We start from the raw sequence: 19,974 nt of genomic DNA on the forward strand, positions 1-19,974 counted from the left end.
ATAAAGGAGACATAACTCCAACATGAAATAAATATATAACTATGACAAATGGGAAATTACTTAACACGACTGTTTTATGGTTGGGTGCATTATCCACACCTAACAAGTGCAATATTATGGTCTGCAGTCAGCTGGTTCCTACTGAAAAAAACATTTATTTTTGTGGGGCTTGAATTTTGCGTTTCTTCAAAAATCTATTACTTTTTTGTGGGCAATTGTTTTTGTGGATAAATATAGTTCAACAAATCTATTCATTTAAATATTAAGTGGACATATGAATACCTGGATTTAGAGTAATCAATGAAAATAAATCACTCACAAAAATTAATGATTTTGCAGTAATCTTTCCCACCGAGATAACTTTATCCTTTGAAACAATTATCATAATAACTGGATGTACTGAAATGTATTACAGGAGGTAAATTCACGACATAACATCAAGTAAACTCAAATTTTTTATTTGCATCTTGTGAAATTCTGTGACAAGTTTTGTTAATCACCATAACTGAAGCACAAATCCTGTGACAGTTTTCTTTACTAAAGCAAAAATCCTGTGATTGACTTCCTATCTGGAGCAAAAATCCTGTGATTGACTTCCTATCTGGAGCACAAATCCTGTGACTGACTTCCTATCTGGAGCACAAATCCTGTGACTGACTTCCTATCTGGAGCACAAATCCTGTGATTGACTTCCCATCTGGAGCACAAATCCTGTGATTGACTTCCCATCTGGAGCACAAATCCTGTGATTGACTTCCCATCTGGAGCACAAATCCTGTGATTGACTTCCTATCTGGAGCACAAATCCTGTGATTGACTTCCCATCTGGAGCACAAATCCTGTGATTGACTTCCTATCTGGAGCACAAATCCTGTGATTGACTTCCCATCTGGAGCACAAATCCTGTGATTGACTTCCCATCTGGAGCACAAATCCTGTGATTGACTTCCCATCTGGAGCACAAATCCTGTGACTGACTTCCCATCTGGAGCACAAATCCTGTGACTGACTTCCTATCTGGAGCACAAATCCTGTGACTGACTTCCTATCTGGAGCACAAATCCTGTGATTGACTTCCTATCTGGAGCACAAATCCTGTGATTGACACCACAAATCATGTAACCTTTGTTTCAGTTGCTTACAGATCCTCACTCCTTAGAGTTTTATAGCAACCAGCTTTCCCAGGACTTGACTGTAATTCAGTTTCGGCCCCAGATTTTGAGGAACCCTGTTCTGTTGTTTGGTTTGTAGCTTGCATGGCAACATATCCAAGCATTTCAAGGTTGTAAGACATTTCAAGTTCATTCTCTTGATCTTTTGTACCATAACCAACTTTCATGGTCTGTATTTTGTCCTGACTCCTGTCCCCAGAGGGAATGTTTATGACACACCCAGTTTCAGATAAAGGCTGTGATGAGGATGAGACTATTGTGTCAGTGTTAGGATGTGCAGCGTAATCTGAAGACACAATCCTGATATCGGTTATGGTAGCGACAGGCTCTGTCCCTAAATCACCTTCTCCAGTCTTGGTACTGTCTACAACAGGCATAGCAATATAAGTCACAGACTCTTCTCCCTCCGCCTGTGGCGCTGTATCACCAGCATTTGTTACCATAGCAACCTCATAATTTTGTACATTGTTTTCAGGATCACCTGTTTCCATGGCAGTAGACTGTTCCTGTTCCACAGACCCTGCTGCATGTGATGACTGAGAATTAGTTGATGATGACGGCTCTTTTGGATCAGATGTTGGGTTAGAATCATCTGTTACCTGTTCTGTGAGCTGTATGCTCTCATAGCGTACCGTCTGTAATCTCCAGTACCCATCATCATGTAGTTTGTATCTGTAAACACAAGTCATACAAGGGAAGTAACTCATCATAGCAAACTTGACAAAAAAAAAAAAAAAAAACAAGCAAAAAACCCATTGAAGTAAAAGATATACTAAACATGTTGTTTTTGAGAGTTAAAATTCAAGAAACAAATAACATACATTCCATTTGTTTTTTTTTAAATATAAATTTTCGTAGTAAGTTTTATTTGACCATCAAAAATAGCGACAAGAGATCCTAAAGAGAACCACTATAGCTTGGTTTTGATCCTTGTTCGATCTTTTCCTTTTTGATCTAATCTTTCCTCTGTTCTTGCTTTTTATTGAATGAAATTAAAAGATTCCTCTGCGGAAATAACGATAAACATTTTTCATGGTCAAAATCCAAAATGGCCATATGTCAGCCATTTTGTTGTATTGATCAGTCTCAAATTCAGAAGGACATAGAGCAAAAGAAATGTGCACATGACATTTCAGGAAGATCTAACCAGCACTTACGGAGAAATAGCGACGATAAACTTTAATTTTTCAAAATTAATGATGGCCTCTTTCAGCCATTTTATTTTTCTAGTCGTCAAAATAAATAGGACATAGCTACAGACCAAGGGGAACCTACATACCAACTTCAATACACCTCTAGAGATTGCAATAACAAACTTTCATTGTCAAAATCTAAGATGGCTACCTGTCAACCATACTGTTTTTCTGATCACTCCAAAAATCAAAAATGCACAACAACAGACCATGGTTTACCTTCATCTTTAAGTAAAAAATGGTCTGTCTGTTACTTCTAGAGAAACAGCGATAACTTGCTCAAGGACAGATGATCGACACACAACAAACCACTGACTATTGGCTATGTGAACAGCCCATCCATTAAGGTCAAGGTTATCTTTGCAAGGAAATTGTACAAGTTTTCTTTACAGTTGTCCTTGTAACATCTAAAAGAATATTTTAGAGGTAAAAACTAGACAATAGCAAAATACAAACAAAAGAATAACATACACGGTGACCCATCAACTGACAGGGGGAATAAGACCAGGTGTTCTGGAAGGGAAGGCATCTTCTGCTAAATTGGTGACACCTGTCATGTTATGAACCTTTGTCATCTAAATAAATAAGTGGGGAAAAAACTCCTAAGAACCAACATCCATTCTGGTGTAGATCAGGAAAAGTTCATTTTCTAGGTCCCAGTGGATCCCAAAGGGATGCAGGGCGCTCTTGTCATCTTTGTCATCTAAGTATGTCACACTCTATACACTGATAATGCTGCCTTACCTGAACCTAGAATGACCAGATGGCCATCGGAACTTGTGGCGTTTCTTCAGATGTACAGTTAACTTTGATCCACGGCTGAACACTGACTTACAAACATGGCAAGCATACTTCTGGACATCCACTTCCTGACAACAATTTTAGACAAGAGCATTAATCACTGCTATTAGCATATGTATCCCCAATCTCAATTATGGATAATTTTGAAAAGGACTATGTATCAATTTGGCCTTTTCTGGCCTCAATTTTGAAACCCATGATTAAACTATTAAATCATATTTCAAATTAATAATGCTAGTGAAACAAGTGAAGGAACAATGCTATGATATATATTAAATTGTCGATTCGTTTACCTCATCTGATGCAATGATTGGTTGTAATTCTTCATAATTGTTACCTTAACATTTTCCTTTGTTTTATCACAAAATTTATATTAAGTATCCTGAAGAATCAAACTGCCAACAATATTCATTCTATTAATTTATTCTCTATTTCAGGTATGGTTGCTATGGTAACCATCTGAAATTTGCAGAAACTAGTGAAATTTGAAATTTCAGGTAGGTTTGACAGATTTTGAATGCTTTTCCACTCAGAAACTAAACAGCACATTCTTGAACAAACTTAATATCATATGAGAATATGTAGGTTCTGATACTTCATCATAAGGAAAAATTATTCAGTTTGGTTAAGAATGTTTTTCTATTGCTGCTGACTGAAAAACATTAATTAGTAAAATTAATAAAATATTCACATTTGTCGATTTACTGCTTTGTAAATTCACATATTTAAAATAGAACTTTTCTCTGTATTCATTAATAAGCTGAAGAAACAAAGACCTCAAATTTGACATGAAGTAGGGATAAGGCTTACTACTGGACAATGAAACAGCAATTGTTTGCAGGTATTATTAAACAATAGCAGACTTAGAGAAAGTCTAGGGTGCTAACATGTATAATGGGCTGTTTTCAGCAATTTTATTAAAACTGAAAATATACACTTAAGGTGAGCCATCCTACATTAAAAAGAAAATTGAGGGGTTAAGTTTTATTTTTAGGGGCCCACAGCCTGGCCATCCCCTCATCCCCACACAAAATTTTCCCTAGGGTCTATTACCAGGTGGATATGGTATACATATTCTATAAATAGATATAAATATTTTGGATATAATCATATTCAACTAAACTAAATGATACCAGGATCAATAACTGCTGATGCTAGTTCAATGGCTGGTTTAGTCACATGTACACATAATAGTTTAGACATCTTACATAAAAATGACATATTGTTGTTTCCTGTGCCTAACCTGTTCTAATACTAAACAGCCATCACAGTACCTCTAACTCAAGTGTCAGTGGAAGGACTTCCTGTTAACATCCTTAATTGGTGTAATTATCACTTCCAGGCAAATTTGCACAATGATGAAATTTTGCATTCACAATAATTGTTTTGTAAACAAGATGCAACTGAAGTACTGATATTACTATAAAAAGACTGAACATGTTGATAATATATATATTTGTTACTTTAATGCCAGCTTTCATCCATCACATGCAAAACAATCGAACACTTTCAAAATTTTTAAACATTTTCCATCAAATCACTGGTGCAAAATGTACAATTGAAACAATTGGAAGTTCCAGAACGAGGAATTACCACTGGCACAGGTATTTGCGAACTGAGCCCAGAAAAACATTAAAACATATAACATAATTCCATTCGTCCGATTCTTGTGCACTATTATGAAAATATTAGAAAATATTTTGCATGCACCAAACCCATTGTCAAGGATATGTGGACAAAGTGTACACTTCACCAGACGGAAAAGCTATGAAAATATTATCCAAAATCAGTTCAAACTATCTGAAGAAAATAAAATAAACATCGTTTTTTTTTTCTGTTTTTGTTTTTTTTTGTTCTCGATTTGATTTGATTTCTTAATTACAGAACTCAAAAGAATATATCAACTTTAACAGTGATTCTTATTTCTCCTACACAACATTATATGGGTGGGCTTATTACCAGAAATGGGCTTATTACCAGACCTGGGTGTATTACTAGACATGGACTTATTACCAGACACCGGCTTATTACCAGACACCGGCTTATCACAAGACCTGGACTTATTACCAGACACCGACTTATCACAAGACCTGGACTTATTACCAGACACCGACTTATCACAAGACCTGGACTTATTACCAGACCTGGGCTTATTACTAGACATAGACTTATTATCAGACACAGGCTTATTACAAGACACAGGCTTGTTGCTGGATAAACTTGGTTCATGGCATAAATCTGACCAGGATTTCCAATTTCTATTTCACTGAACTTTACCTGGTGCGTCCGTTTGAAGTGGTTCGACAGGCTACTGTAATTACGAGCCCCATAGTCACAATTTGGCACATGACAACGGAATGGCACCTCCACCGTATGGCTATCCATGTGTTTACGTAAATCCGCAGCAGTCTTACAACTAAAAACAGAGAGCATGATGGGTATAAACACAAAACAGCAATGATAAGTCTAACATATAGGAATCAACTGTTGAAAATTCTGGATTCCTGCCTTTTTTTTTAGGATTACATGTTAATTTGATGTCCGACTAGAGGTAGGATATCAGCCTATACACTGCTTAGCAACTTTGATAACATCAAGATAAAGGGTCATTCTACAGCATGAGACCTAAGTCAGGTTCTATTGGAGATCAATCCTGGTACAGACTGACAGGATATTTGTTGTTAACTTTACTGAATACTAACCCGGAAACAGGTCCTTTCCATGGTTACCTAACAATCAGAAACAGGTACTTTCCATGGTTACCAAAAAATCAGAAACAGGTGTTGTTTATTTACTTTATGTCCCTGACTTATCAGCCTAGAAGTTCAGACTGAAGATTATCATCGGTAAACAACAAAAGGCCTATTTAATGCTACAATCAAATCTTACTTGTGATCACAACAATTGTAAGATTAACCTTAGACCTTACTTAATTTGTAGGGTCTGTATTAACTTGACTTACCAATGTTCACAATGTTGACACTTAAAAGGTTTGTCATTTGTGTGTCTGTAGCGTAGATGAGACTTGAGACCTGAAGGCGTGGGACACGTCATCTCACAACATGGACATTTGTACTGGTTTACTGTAAATACAATAGAGAACTATCAGTCACAACAGTATGGTCACATCACAACAGTATGGTCACATCACATCAGTATGGTTACATCACAACAGTATGGTCACATCACAACAGTATGGTCACATCACAACAGTATGGTTACATCACATCAGTATGGTCACATCACAACAGTATGGTTACATCACATCAGTATGGTTACATCACAACAGTATGGTCACATCACAACAGTATACATCACAACAATATGGTCACAGTATGGTCACAACACCACAGTATGGTCATATCACAACAGTATGATCACATCACAACAGTATGGTGTCAAGTCACAACAGTACGATAACATCACAACAGTATGGTCACATCACACCAGTAAGGTCACATCACAACAGTATGGTCACATCACAACAGTATGGTCACATCACAACAGTATTGTCACATCACAACAGTATTGTCACATCACAACAGTATGGTCACATCACAACAGTATGGTCACATCACATCACAACAGTACGATCACATCACAATAGTATAGTAACATCACAACAGTATGGTCACAACACCACAGTATGGTCATATCACAACAGTATGATCACATCACAACAGTATGGTCACATCACAACAGTATGGTCACATCACAACAGTATTGTCACATCACAACAGTACGGTCACATCACAACAGTATGGTCACATCACATCACAACAGTACGATCACATCACAACAGTATAGTAACATCACAACAGTATGGTCACATCACAAAAGTATGGTCACATCACAACAGTATGATCACATCACAACAGTATGGTCACATCACAAAAGTATTGTCACATCACAACAGTATGGTCACATCACAACAGTATGATCATGTGACAACAGTATGGTCATATCACAACAGTATGGTCATATCACAACAGTATGGTCACATCTCAACAGTATGGTCACATCACAAAAGTATGGTCACATCACAACAGTATGGTCACATCACAACAGTATGATCAGGTGACAACAGTATGGTCATATCACAACAGGATGGTCATATCATGTGTACCAGTATGGTCACATCACAACAGTATGGTCACATCACAACAGAACGATCATGTCACAACATCATGGTCACATCACAACAGTATGGTCACATCAAAACAGTATGGTCACATCTCAACGTTATGGTCACACCACAACAGTATGGTCACATCACCACAGTATGGTCACATAACAACAGTATGGTCACATCACAACAACATGGTCACATCACAACAGTATGGTTACATCACAACAGTATGGTCACATCACAACATTATGGTCACATCACAACAGTATGGTCACATCACAACAGTATGGTCACTTCACAAAAGTATGGTCACATAACAACAGTATACATCAAAACAGTATGGTCACATCACAACAGTACGGTCACATCACAACAGTATGGTTACATCACAACAGTATGGTCACATCACAACATTATGGTCACATGACAACAGTATGATCACATCACAATAGTATGGTCACATGACAACAGTATGGTCTCATCACAACAGTATGGTCACATGACAACAGTATGGTCACATCACAACAGTAAGACCACATTACAACAGTATGGACACATCACAACAGTATGGTTACATCACAACAGTATGGTCACATCACAACAGTATGGTCACATCACAACAGTATGGTCATATCACAACAGTATGGTCACATAACAACAGTATGGTCACATCACAACAGTATGGTCACATCTCAACATTACGGTCACATCCTAACATTACGGTCACATCACAACAGTATGTTCACATCACAATAGTATGGTCACATCTCAACGTTATGGTCACATCACAACAGTATGGTCACATCACAACAGTATGGTCACATCACAACAGTATGGTCACATCACAACAGCATGGTCACATCACAACAGTATGGTCACATCACAACATTATGGTCACATCACAACAGTATGGTCACATCACAACAGTATGATCATGTGACAACAGTATGGTCACACTACCTGTCAATGAGAACAACCTAGGACAAAAGTGAAGCAGAAGAGAAAAAACCCCAAGTGAATTACCTTGTTTTCACTGCTAATAAACCTTAAACTTTATTCACTGACCTCCAAAATGGGTCTAAAATAATCCAATTCAAACCATTTTAAAACAGACAAGCTTTTAACACTTAATGCTTTATCCATCTAACCAGAGATCCTATTCACCTAGAATAATGGGTCAATTTCCTGCCTTTTCCAAAACTTTGTCAAGCTTTACCCTAATAAACTACCAAGTTAACCTCCGGGATCAACAAAGCCTTAGATTAAACAGATGTTTTGAGAGATTTTCATGTCTGACCCTATGACCTTGAATAAAAGTTAAGGTCCTTTCATTTTACAAATTTTATGTGGCATCATCTAAGGAACCTCCCAGTAAAATATCAGGAGGTTTTGAGAAGATGAACACCATGGTATAAGCTTACTAACTAACAAGGTTAAGGGGAGAGTTAGAGGTTAGCAGAGAGTAAATTATATAGATATAAAAAAAAACTGATCTTACCATGGTGTCGGACGTGATCCCGTAATAGCCTTTCTGTGGAATATCTCTTGTTGCAGTGAGAGCACTGGTAACACTGAACTGGAAAGTAGAAAATTAAGTTTAAACAGGTAGACAGACATAATTAGATAATCAACATGGAAATAGCAAGTAGACAGAAGACTTAGGGAATCCCATATTCTAACAAGAGATCCCAGAGGGATCTTGGCGCCCACCATTTGAGGATCTGTTTTCAGTTCTTGAAGATTTGTTTATTTTTGTTTGTTTGTTACAGGTGTTGTAAATGTTCATGAACTGGTCTTCATTGAATGTACTCAATGATGGCACAAGATATTTTTATTAAGCACCTATTAGCAAATATCATTTGAAAAAGATCCCAAAGTATTATTAGATAGCAGTCAGTTACAGTTGGATAATGGACAATATGCTTGTGCTGTATTACTGTCGACATCCAAGATGGCTGCCTGTGGGCCACCTTGATTTCAAATCAGTCCAAAAAAGGTACAATGCACAACTAGGGACCAAGGGAAACCAATATCTATGAAATATCAGAAGGATCCATCCAGTACTTCCTCAGATATAGCAGTAACAAGATTTTACTCTCAAAATCCAAGATGGCTGCCTGTCAGCCATCTTGATTTCGGATCAGTCCAAAAAGGTATAATGCACAACTTGGAACCAAAGGTAACCTGCATATGAAATTTGAGAAAGATCCATCCAGTACTTTCCAAGAAATAGCAGTAACAAACTTTTACTTCCAAAATCCAAGATGGCCACCTGTCTGCCATCTTGAATTCGAATCAGTCCAAAAAAGGTACAATGCACAACTAGGGACCAAGGGGAAACTGCATATGAAATTTGAGAAAGATCCATCCAGCACTTTCCAAGAAATAGCAGTAACAAACTTTTACTTCCAAAATCCAAGATGGCTGCCTGTCGGCCATCTTGAATTCGAATCAGTCCAAAAAAGATACAATGCACATCTAGGGACCAAGGGGAACCTGCATATGAAATTTGAGAAAGATCCATCCAGTACTTTCCAAGAAATAGCGGTAACAAACTTTTACATCCAAAATCCAAGATGGCCACCTGTCGGCCATCTTGAATTCGAATCAGTCCAAAAAAGGTACAATGCACAACTAGGGACCAAGGGACCCCTGCATATGAAATTTGAGAAAGATCCATCCGGTACTTTCCAAGAAATAGCAGTAACAAACTTTTACATCCAAAATCCAAGATAGCCACCTGACGACGGACCACAGACGTAGGGCGATTTGAATTGAATCTATTAGATGGTGGGCTAAAAATCCATTCATGGTTCCAGACACATTTAATTGATATCACAACTTCAATCCTGAAATTCTAATTCATTCCTTGTATCAAATACCTCTAGGAATGAATCCAATAGGGCACTGACAAGGATTTTTCTAACTATTAACCTGTATTGAGACAGGTGAACTGTACTCATTAACCTGTAGGTAGACAGGTGAACTGTACTCATTAACCTGTAGGTAGGTAGACAGGTGAACTATACTCATAACCTGTAGTTAGACAGGTGAACTGTACTCATAACCTGTATCAGACAGGTGTACTCTACTCATCACCTGAAACAAACAGGAGTACTGTGCCCATAACCTGTATCAGACAGGTGTACTGTTCTCATAACCTGTAGTAAGACAGGTGTATTGTTCTCATAACCTGTAGTAAGACAGGTGTATTGTTCTCATAACCTGTATCAGACAGGTGTACTGTACTCATAACCTGAAGGTAGACAGGTGAACTGTACTCATAACCTGTATCAGACAGGTGTATTGTTCTCATAACCTGTATCAGACAGGTGTACTGTTCTCATAACCTGTAGTAAGACAGGTGTATTGTTCTCATAACCTGTAGTAAGACAGGTGTATTGTTCTCATAACCTGTAGTAAGACAGGTGTATTGTTCTCATAACCTGTAGTAAGACAGGTGTATTGTTCTCATAACCTGTATCAGACAGGTGTACTGTACTCAAAACCTGTAGGTAGACAGGTGTATTGTTCTCATAACCTGTAGTAAGACAGGTGTACTGTACTCATTAACCTGTAGGTAGACAGGTGTATTGTTCTCATAACCTGTATCAGACAGGTGTACTGTACTCATAACCTGAAGGTAGACAGGTGAACTGTACTCATAACCTGTATCAGACAGGTGTATTGTTCTCATAACCTGTATCAGACAGGTGTACTGTTATCATAACCTGTAGTAAGACAGGTGTATTGTTCTCATAACCTGTAGTAAGACAGGTGTATTTTTCTCATAACCTGTATCAGACAGGTGTACTGTTCTCATAACCTGTAGTAAGACAGGTGTATTGTTCTCATAACCTGTAGTAAGACAGGTGTATTGTTCTCATAACCTGTATCAGACAGGTGTACTGTACTCAAAACCTGTAGGTAGACAGGTGTATTGTTCTCATAACCTGTAGTAAGACAGGTGTACTGTACTCATTAACCTGTAGGTAGACAGGTGTATTGTTCTCATAACCTGTATCAGACAGGTGTACTGTACTCATAACCTGAAGGTAGACAGGTGAACTGTACTCATAACCTGTATCAGACAGGTGTTTTGTACTCATAACCTGTATCAGACAGGTGTACTGTACTCATAACCTGTAGGTAGACAGGTGTATCGTTCTCATAACCTGTATCAGACAGGTGTACTGTACTCATAACCTGAAGGTAGACAGGTGTACTGTACTCATAACCTGTAGGTAGACAGGTGAACTGTACTCATAACCTGTAGGTAGACAGGTGAACTGTACTCATAACCTGTATCAGACAGGTGTACTGTACTCATAACCTGTATCAGACAGGTGTACTGTTCTCATAACCTGTAGTAAGACAGGTGTACTGTACTCATAACCTGTAGGTAGACAGGTGAACTGTACTCATAACCTGTAGGTAGACAGGTGAACTGTACTCATAACCGGTAGGTAGACAGGTGTACTGTACTCATAACCTGTAGGTAGACAGGTGAACTGTACTCATAACCTGTAGGTAGACAGGTGTACTGTACTCATAACCTGTAGGTAGACAGGTGAACTGTACTCATAACCTGTAGGTAGACAGGTGAACTGTACTCATAACCTGTATCAGACAGGTGTACTGTACTCATAACCTGTAGGTAGACAGGTGAACTGTACTCATAACCTGTAGGTAGACAGGTGAACTGTACTCATAACCGGTAGGTAGACAGGTGTACTGTACTCATAACCTGTAGGTAGACAGGTGAACTGTACTCATAACCTGTAGGTAGACAGGTGTACTGTACTCATAACCTGTAGGTAGACAGGTGAACTGTACTCATAACCTGTAGGTAGACAGGTGAACTGTACTCATAACCTGTAGGTAGACAGGTGTACTGTACTCATAACCTGTATCAGACAGGTGTACTGTACTCATTAACCTGTATCAGACAGGTGAACTGTACTCATAACCTGTATCAGACAGGTGTACTGTACTCATAACCTGTATCAGACAGGTGTACTGTACTCATAACCTGTATCAGACAGGTGTACTGTACTCATAACCTGTATCAGACAGGTGCACTGCACTCATTAACCTGTAGTAAGACAGGTGTACTCATTAAGCTGTGAACTTTATGTCCTTGTGTGCAATTTGCTGACATGTTTGTTGAGTAGATCGACTTTGGTTTGCTGATAAGGTGTGAGGTCATCTGTACTAGCTGCACTTAGTAATCTCTGACCATCTGGCTACTATCAAACTAGAACAGTTTACAGAGGAGTGATGATCTCTAATAACCTTTCATTATTTTCTCTGTTGTAAGTATTATGTCCCATATACATTGAATCATTTGTTAGTGCATCTAACTCCAGAACAATTAAAAAAAAATTCCCAGAATTCTGTCTGCACCCTTAGTTTAAAACACCATCACCTATCTGATAAAAATGGCATAAAACACTTGTTTAAATCAATTTAATCACATATATAATCTGCAAATTATGTTGAAAAATTTTTTTATCAATGGACACCTCACCCAAAATTCTATAAATTTTTATCCCAGAGAAAAACAACAGTAATCGTGATCACATTATGGTCAACAGATTTCAAAATTTACATTTTTTTTTCAATTTTAAAAATGGCCAGTGTTCCAACGAATAAATTATTCCACACCACTACTACACCAGTACAATAACAGTACTGCTGTAACAATACTGTTACCTAACCTGATGTACACACCACTACTACTTCAGTACAATAACAGTACTGCTGTAACAATACTGTTATCTAACCTGATGTACACACAACTTCTACTCCAGTACAATAACAGTACTGCTGTAACAATACTGTTACCTAACCTGATGTACACACCACTACTACTCCAGTACAATAACAGTACTGCTGTAACAATACTGTTATCTAACTTAAAGAAACTATAGCGGAGGAGCCAACGTCAGGTGGATCTCGGAGGGTATTTTGGATGGGTAGTTCGCGTTGAGTATGGATACCTGAGGTATGCAGGGCAGTTATAGACAAATAAACTAATTATAATCAAAGAATAAAAACCGCAACATACTCAAGCTTATATCATTAAGTAGAAACTTTACTGTCTACTAGTTTCGACCTTATCGCAAGGTCTTCATCAGGACAATATTTTCAGTAAACATACCCCCTGAAGTACTCTTCGGGAGGATAACTTAGAATTATGACGTATGTACAAAGATCGAAATAGAACGGGTAGATAACTGCCTTGAATATAATTGCTTTTAACCAGTCTTTGTTGCTAAATAAATTGTAATGTAATAACAGTGTTCATTTCTCCTAGTACTCTTTCTCGTCTAAACAGATAGTGTGGGTTGAACTGGATAAATAGGCTAGGTCTCGGTGGTTCCGACTCCCCTGCTTTCCTTCTGCTTCTGACTCCGAATCAGATGAATCACTCAGAAAAAGATCTTGTTTAAGTAAATCAACTGCCTCCTCAAGAACCGGTCTGAACCTACTGGCTGGTCCAGAGGAGGTTACGCCCGTGGCTGGTTTTAATTTAAATTTGGCTAGTTCCAACTGTTTCTTGGTCAAACTTTCTGCCGGTCTGTTCCATTTGGCTGGTGGTTTTGCCTGTTCTCTGGTGACATCTTTCATAATTTCTGGCTCTACTTTTTGTAGAATGGGTGCATATTACGTAAATGTTTCTCATAGTTGTCCATTAATGATACTGTTTTTGGTGTATTCGGTGTTGGACAAAAATTTAAACCTTTAGATAATAGTGATTTCTCGGATGTGGTTAAAGTGTACTTTGATAGGTTTACTACTGACTTGTTGTCTGTGTAGCTGCCTTTTTGTTTCCTGAATTGTTTGCGCGGGATGAACTTCCGGTTACGGGTTTTCCTTTCCATTTCCTGTTATCCTGTTGTTTCCTTTCTATTGGGTTATTCCGGTTCTTTTCCAATAAATTCTTGACTAAAGTGTTAATGTGATCCTGGATGTCCGGGCTTGTAGCGGACTTGATTTTGTCTTGGATTGTTTCGATTTCTTTATTTATGTATGATTTACGTGCACTCCAATATTCAAGCAATGTTTTTGTTAGTTCAATTCCAAAGTTCATATGGCATTCCTCCCATCGGAGGTCAAAGTTAGTATCGGTATCTTGTATCTGTGGTGTCACTCTGACCCTTAAACCTTTAGGGATGGTCCCTTGTTTAATACATTTATCCAGGTAATCGATGTGGTATTGGCATCGATCCGCCTGTATGGATGATCTTCGGTATACTTTAAAAAGCGGTACAACATTAGCTGGGATTGTTACTTTCTCAGTGTTGTTATCCACTCTTGGTCTCTTCTTCTCCTGGTTATTCAGCGGGTTATCCGTGGTGGTATCTGTGGGGAGATGGAAAGCAAAGTCAGAATTTCCCGGTTCTGACATATCTGATGACAGGAGCAAGCGCCAATAGGTCAGCAGGCTCTTCTGACGGATCCAAGGATGCAGGGGCTCCCGAAGGAAAATTCTAAAAGAAACTATAGCGGAGGAGCCAACGTCAGGTGGATCTCGGAGGGTATTTTGGAGGGTAACTTGATGTACACACCTACACTACACCAGTACAATAACAGTACTGCTGTAACAATACTGTTACCTAACCTGATGTACACACCACTACTACTTCAGTACAATAACAGTACTGCTGTAACAATACTGTTACCTAACTTGATGTACACACCACTACTACACCAGTACAATAACAGTACTGCTGTAACAATACTGTTACCTAACTTGATGTACACACCACTACTACTTCAGTACAATAACAGTACTGCTGTAACAATACTGTTATCTAACTTGATGTACACACCACTACTACTTCAGTACAATAACAGTACTGCTGTAACAATACTGTTATCTAACCTGATGTACACACAACTTCTACTCCAGTACAATAACAGTACTGCTGTAACAATACTGTTACCTAACTTGATGTACACACCATTACTACACCAGTACAATAACAGTACTGCTGTAACAATACTGTTACCTAACTTGATGTACACACCTACACTACACCAGTACAATAACAGTACTGCTGTAACAATACTGTTACCTAACTTGATGTACACACCTACACTACTCCAGTACAATAACAGTACTGCTGTAACAATACTGTTATATAACCTGATGTACACACCACTACTACTCCAGTACAATAACAGTACTGCTGTAACAATACTGTTACCTAACCTGATGTACACACCACTACTACTCCAGTACAATAACAGTACTGCTGTAACAATACTGTTACCTAACCTGATGTACACACCTACACAACACCAGTACAATAACAGTACTGCTGTAACAATACTGTTACCTAACCTGATGTACACACCTACACTACTCCAGTACAATAACAGTACTGCTGTAACAATACTGTTACCTAACCTGATGTACACACCTACACTACTCCAGTACAATAACAGTACTGCTGTAACAATACTGTTACCTAACCTGATGTACACACCTACACTACACCAGTACAATAACAGTACTGCTGTAACAATACTGTTACCTAACCTGATGTACACACCTACACTACACCAGTACAATAACAGTACTGCTGTAACAATACTGTTACCTCACCTGATGTACACACCTACACTACACCAGTACAATAACAGTACTGCTGTAACAATACTGTTACCTAACCTGATGTACACACCTACACTACTCCAGTACAATAACAGTACTGCTGTAACAATACTGTTACCTAACCTGATGTACACACCTACACTACACCAGTACAATAACAGTACTGCTGTAACAATACTGTTATCTAACGTGATGTACACACCTACACTACACCAGTACAATAACAGTACTGCTGTAACAATACTGTTACCTAACCTGATGTACACACCTACACTACTCCAGTACAATAACAGTACTGCTGTAACAATACTGTTACCTAACCTGATGTACACACCTACACTACACCAGTACAATAACAGTACTGCTGTAACAATACTGTTATCTAACCTGATGTACACACCTACACTACTCCAGTACAATAACAGTACTGCTGTAACAATACTGTTACCTAACCTGATGTAGACACCTACACTACACCAGTACAATAACAGTACTGCTGTAACAATACTGTTACCTAACCTGATGTACACACCTACACTACACCAGTACAATAACAGTACTGCTGTAACAATACTGTTACCTAACGTGATGTACACACCTACACTACTCCAGTACACTAACAGTACTGCTGTAACAATACTGTTACCTAACCTGATGTACACACCTACACTACACCAGTACAATAACAGTACTGCTGTAACAATACTGTTATCTAACCTGATGTACACACCTACACTACACCAGTACAATAACAGTACTGCTGTAACAATACTTTTACCTAACCTGATGTACACACCTACACTACACCAGTACAATAACAGTACTGCTGTAACAATACTGTTATCTAACCTGATGTACACACCTACACTACACCAGTACAATAACAGTACTGCTGTAACAATACTGTTACCTAACCTGATGTAGACACCACTACTACACCAGTACAATAACAGTACTGCTGTAACAATACTGTTACCTAACCTGATGTACACACCTACACTACTCCAGTACAATAACAGTACTGCTGTAACAATACTGTTATCTAACCTGATGTACACACCTACACTACACCAGTACAATAACAGTACTGCTGTAACAATACTGTTATCTAACCTGATGTACACACCTACACTACACCAGTACAATAACAGTACTGCTGTAACAATACTGTAATTTAACCTGATGTACACACCTACACTACACCAGTACAATAACAGTACTGCTGTAACAATACTGTTACCTAACCTGATGTACACACCTACACTACACCAGTACAATAACAGTACTGCTGTAACAATACTGTTACCTAACCTGATGTACACACCTACACTACACCAGTACAATAACAGTACTGCTGTAACAATACTGTTATCTAACCTGATGTACACACCTACACTACTCCAGTACAATAACAGTACTGCTGTAACAATACTGTTACCTAACCTGATGTACACACCTACACTACACCAGTACAATAACAGTACTGCTGTAACAATACTGTTATCTAACCTGATGTACACACCTACACTACTCCAGTACAATAACAGTACTGCTGTAACAATACTGTTATCTAACCTGATGTACACACCTACACTACTCCAGTACACTAACAGTACTGCTGTAACAATACTGTTATCTAACCTGATGTACACACCTACACTACACCAGTACAATAACAGTACTGCTGTAACAATACTGTTACCTAACCTGATGTACACACATCTACTCCAGTACAATAACAGTACTGCTGTAACAATACTGTTATCTAACCTGATGTACACACCTACACTACTCCAGTACAATAACAGTACTGCTGTAACAATACTGTTACCTAACCTGATGTACACACATCTACTCCAGTACAATAACAGTACTGCTGTAACAATACTGTTACCTAACCTGATGTACACACCACTACTACTCCAGTACAATAACAGTACTGCTGTAACAATACTGTTACCTAACCTGATGTACACACCTACACTACACCAGTACAATAACAGTACTGCTGTAACAATACTGTTATCTAACCTGATGTACACACCTACACAACTCCAGTACAATAACAGTACTGCTGTAACAATACTGTTACCTCACCTGATGTACACTGAAGAATGTGAGTTAAAAGTCACATGTATACATCTGTTATGTGACTTAGTATTGACAAATTCTGAATTCAAACTGTTGGGTTATTTAATTTTTGCGAATGAAATAAGTGTTTACACTTGTTGCAAGAGAAATGCTTTTGCAGCAAAAATTCAGGCGATTTCCGTGTTTTGAAAACAATTTCATAATTTATTAATGACGTTTTGCAACTTGTTATATAAGTTCTGCAATCATTTGACAATTACATTAAATTTTCGTTGATGTTTCTCTCACAGATGTCATTTGTAAGGCTTATGTAACACATTTTGAAGAATTTGTTGCGCATAAACAATTTATATGTACATTGTAATCTTGATATAAATAAGGTTTTATCTTGAGGTCAAATATAATAGTCTGTGACCCGATTGTGACTCGATTGTGACTATAAGGAACAAGAACTCGAGTAGTGATTGGAAAAATTTAGCAATGGTGGATCAGGGGAGGCAACCTGCATCTGTATGTTCAAGTGGTCTCCCTTAGTCAAACATTGTGTAAATATTTGAGTTTTTAAACCTGCTGAAAGTTTGGTCCAAGAAGTGAAGGTCATATGTGCAGAAAAATGTGCGGAATAACTGTTGACAAAACTTAATTGGTTTGAGAATTTTTTTTTTCAAACCTTGATCCTTTATTTAATTGATCTAGATGTATTCATGACAGTGTATAATGAAATCATACGAAAACACATTAAATTCCATTCACATAAGAAACTAGAAGCTGTTGGGTTGTTTTATTAAGGAGTTGTTGAGTCCATTTTTCACAGTTAACCAGGATAATTTACACCTATAGATGCACTATAAATATTTAAGAAAAAAAAAAAAAAAGGAGTCAGGGCTCTCGATCTGCCAGATTTGGGGTCGATATTCGGCCCCATTCCCAATGCAAAATAGTATCTTTTTTACCCAATTTAGACCCCAAGTTTACCCAATTCTAAGGAAAACGCCACTATTTTTCCCAATTCCCAAAATGGGGTGTCAGAGACCCGAGAGTAATTTGGCGGAAACCAAATATTGTTAGAATGACGACCTGGAGCAGCACAAACGCATCTATCTGAACTATTTCATGGGGTTGGGGCAGAGCTTTAGGTACTGAAGCATAACAAGTAAAAACTGTACTAAGATGGTAGTAAATCTGACCAGGAATGCTGACTCAAGTCTTCTTTGAAATTAATCTGAAAACAGCCAAACGGTAATAAAATTTGATACTGTAGTTGTTTTTCCTGTAACAGTTATATCAGGAGAGCTGATGTACTTTTCCTGCTGATGTCACTGTACTATAAGGTGACATGAAATTCAATACTGATACAGTTATCACCATATAAATCTATGAAAATATTACACATTTTTTGTATGTCACTATGGTAACTTATTTGAAAAAAACTAAATATAACTATAACTGTAAATTATATTTACATGAGAGGCGTATATAGACATTTTTTTTTTTAGGTCTAACAGCATCATGTATTCAAACTTTGTTACATCTATGTATATATATACACACTTTTATCTGTCTGGCTATATTTGGCTAAACCTTCAAGTCCTTCAGTCGCCCACCTACGGCCTGGCCGTCAAGTGTCTCCTGTATGAGAAGCATTACATCACCTCAGATTCATCATCAATACAAAATCAAACGTCCTGCCCTTTCAAGTGGTATATATGTGTCAGCATAACTGCATGATAATGCATTAATATAAAGAGAAGAGAGAGAGGTGTGATGTCCACACATTCAGATTTACCTGTGATTACTTACTATCAACTCGTTGGGTTTTCACCTGAGAACAAGGAAAAATATACACTATAAGGCAAGTCTACCGAAACTTCAAAGGATACAGGATTTAAAAAAAAAGAAGAAAATAGAAAAAACATTGGAAAAAATGGGTGGAGCTTTGATTGTTAAATCCTGATTGAGAAT

General features: G+C 37.8%; 1 protein-coding gene across 1 annotated transcript in view; it reads right to left on the reverse strand.

The window, feature by feature from the left end:
• Window positions 1-442: 442 nt before the first annotated feature.
• LOC132563148 (histone H4 transcription factor-like) overlaps window positions 443-19,974 on the reverse strand; it is a 43,574-nt gene continuing 24,042 nt past the window's right edge. Inside the window, exons 6-10 of the mRNA XM_060227910.1 lie at window positions 8,794-8,871; window positions 6,129-6,249; window positions 5,444-5,582; window positions 3,110-3,234; window positions 443-1,844 (exon numbers count right to left, since the gene is read on the reverse strand). Of these exons, the coding sequence (XP_060083893.1) occupies window positions 1,139-1,844; window positions 3,110-3,234; window positions 5,444-5,582; window positions 6,129-6,249; window positions 8,794-8,871 (1,169 nt within the window). The 3' untranslated portion in view covers window positions 443-1,138. The remainder of the gene's footprint in view (window positions 1,845-3,109; window positions 3,235-5,443; window positions 5,583-6,128; window positions 6,250-8,793; window positions 8,872-19,974) is intronic.

Source organism: Ylistrum balloti, unplaced genomic scaffold (assembly GCF_031769215.1).
Source record: "Ylistrum balloti isolate Yb309-2 unplaced genomic scaffold, AGI_CSIRO_Ybal_v1 Utg371606, whole genome shotgun sequence".
NCBI classification, from domain to species: domain Eukaryota; kingdom Metazoa; phylum Mollusca; class Bivalvia; order Pectinida; family Pectinidae; genus Ylistrum; species Ylistrum balloti.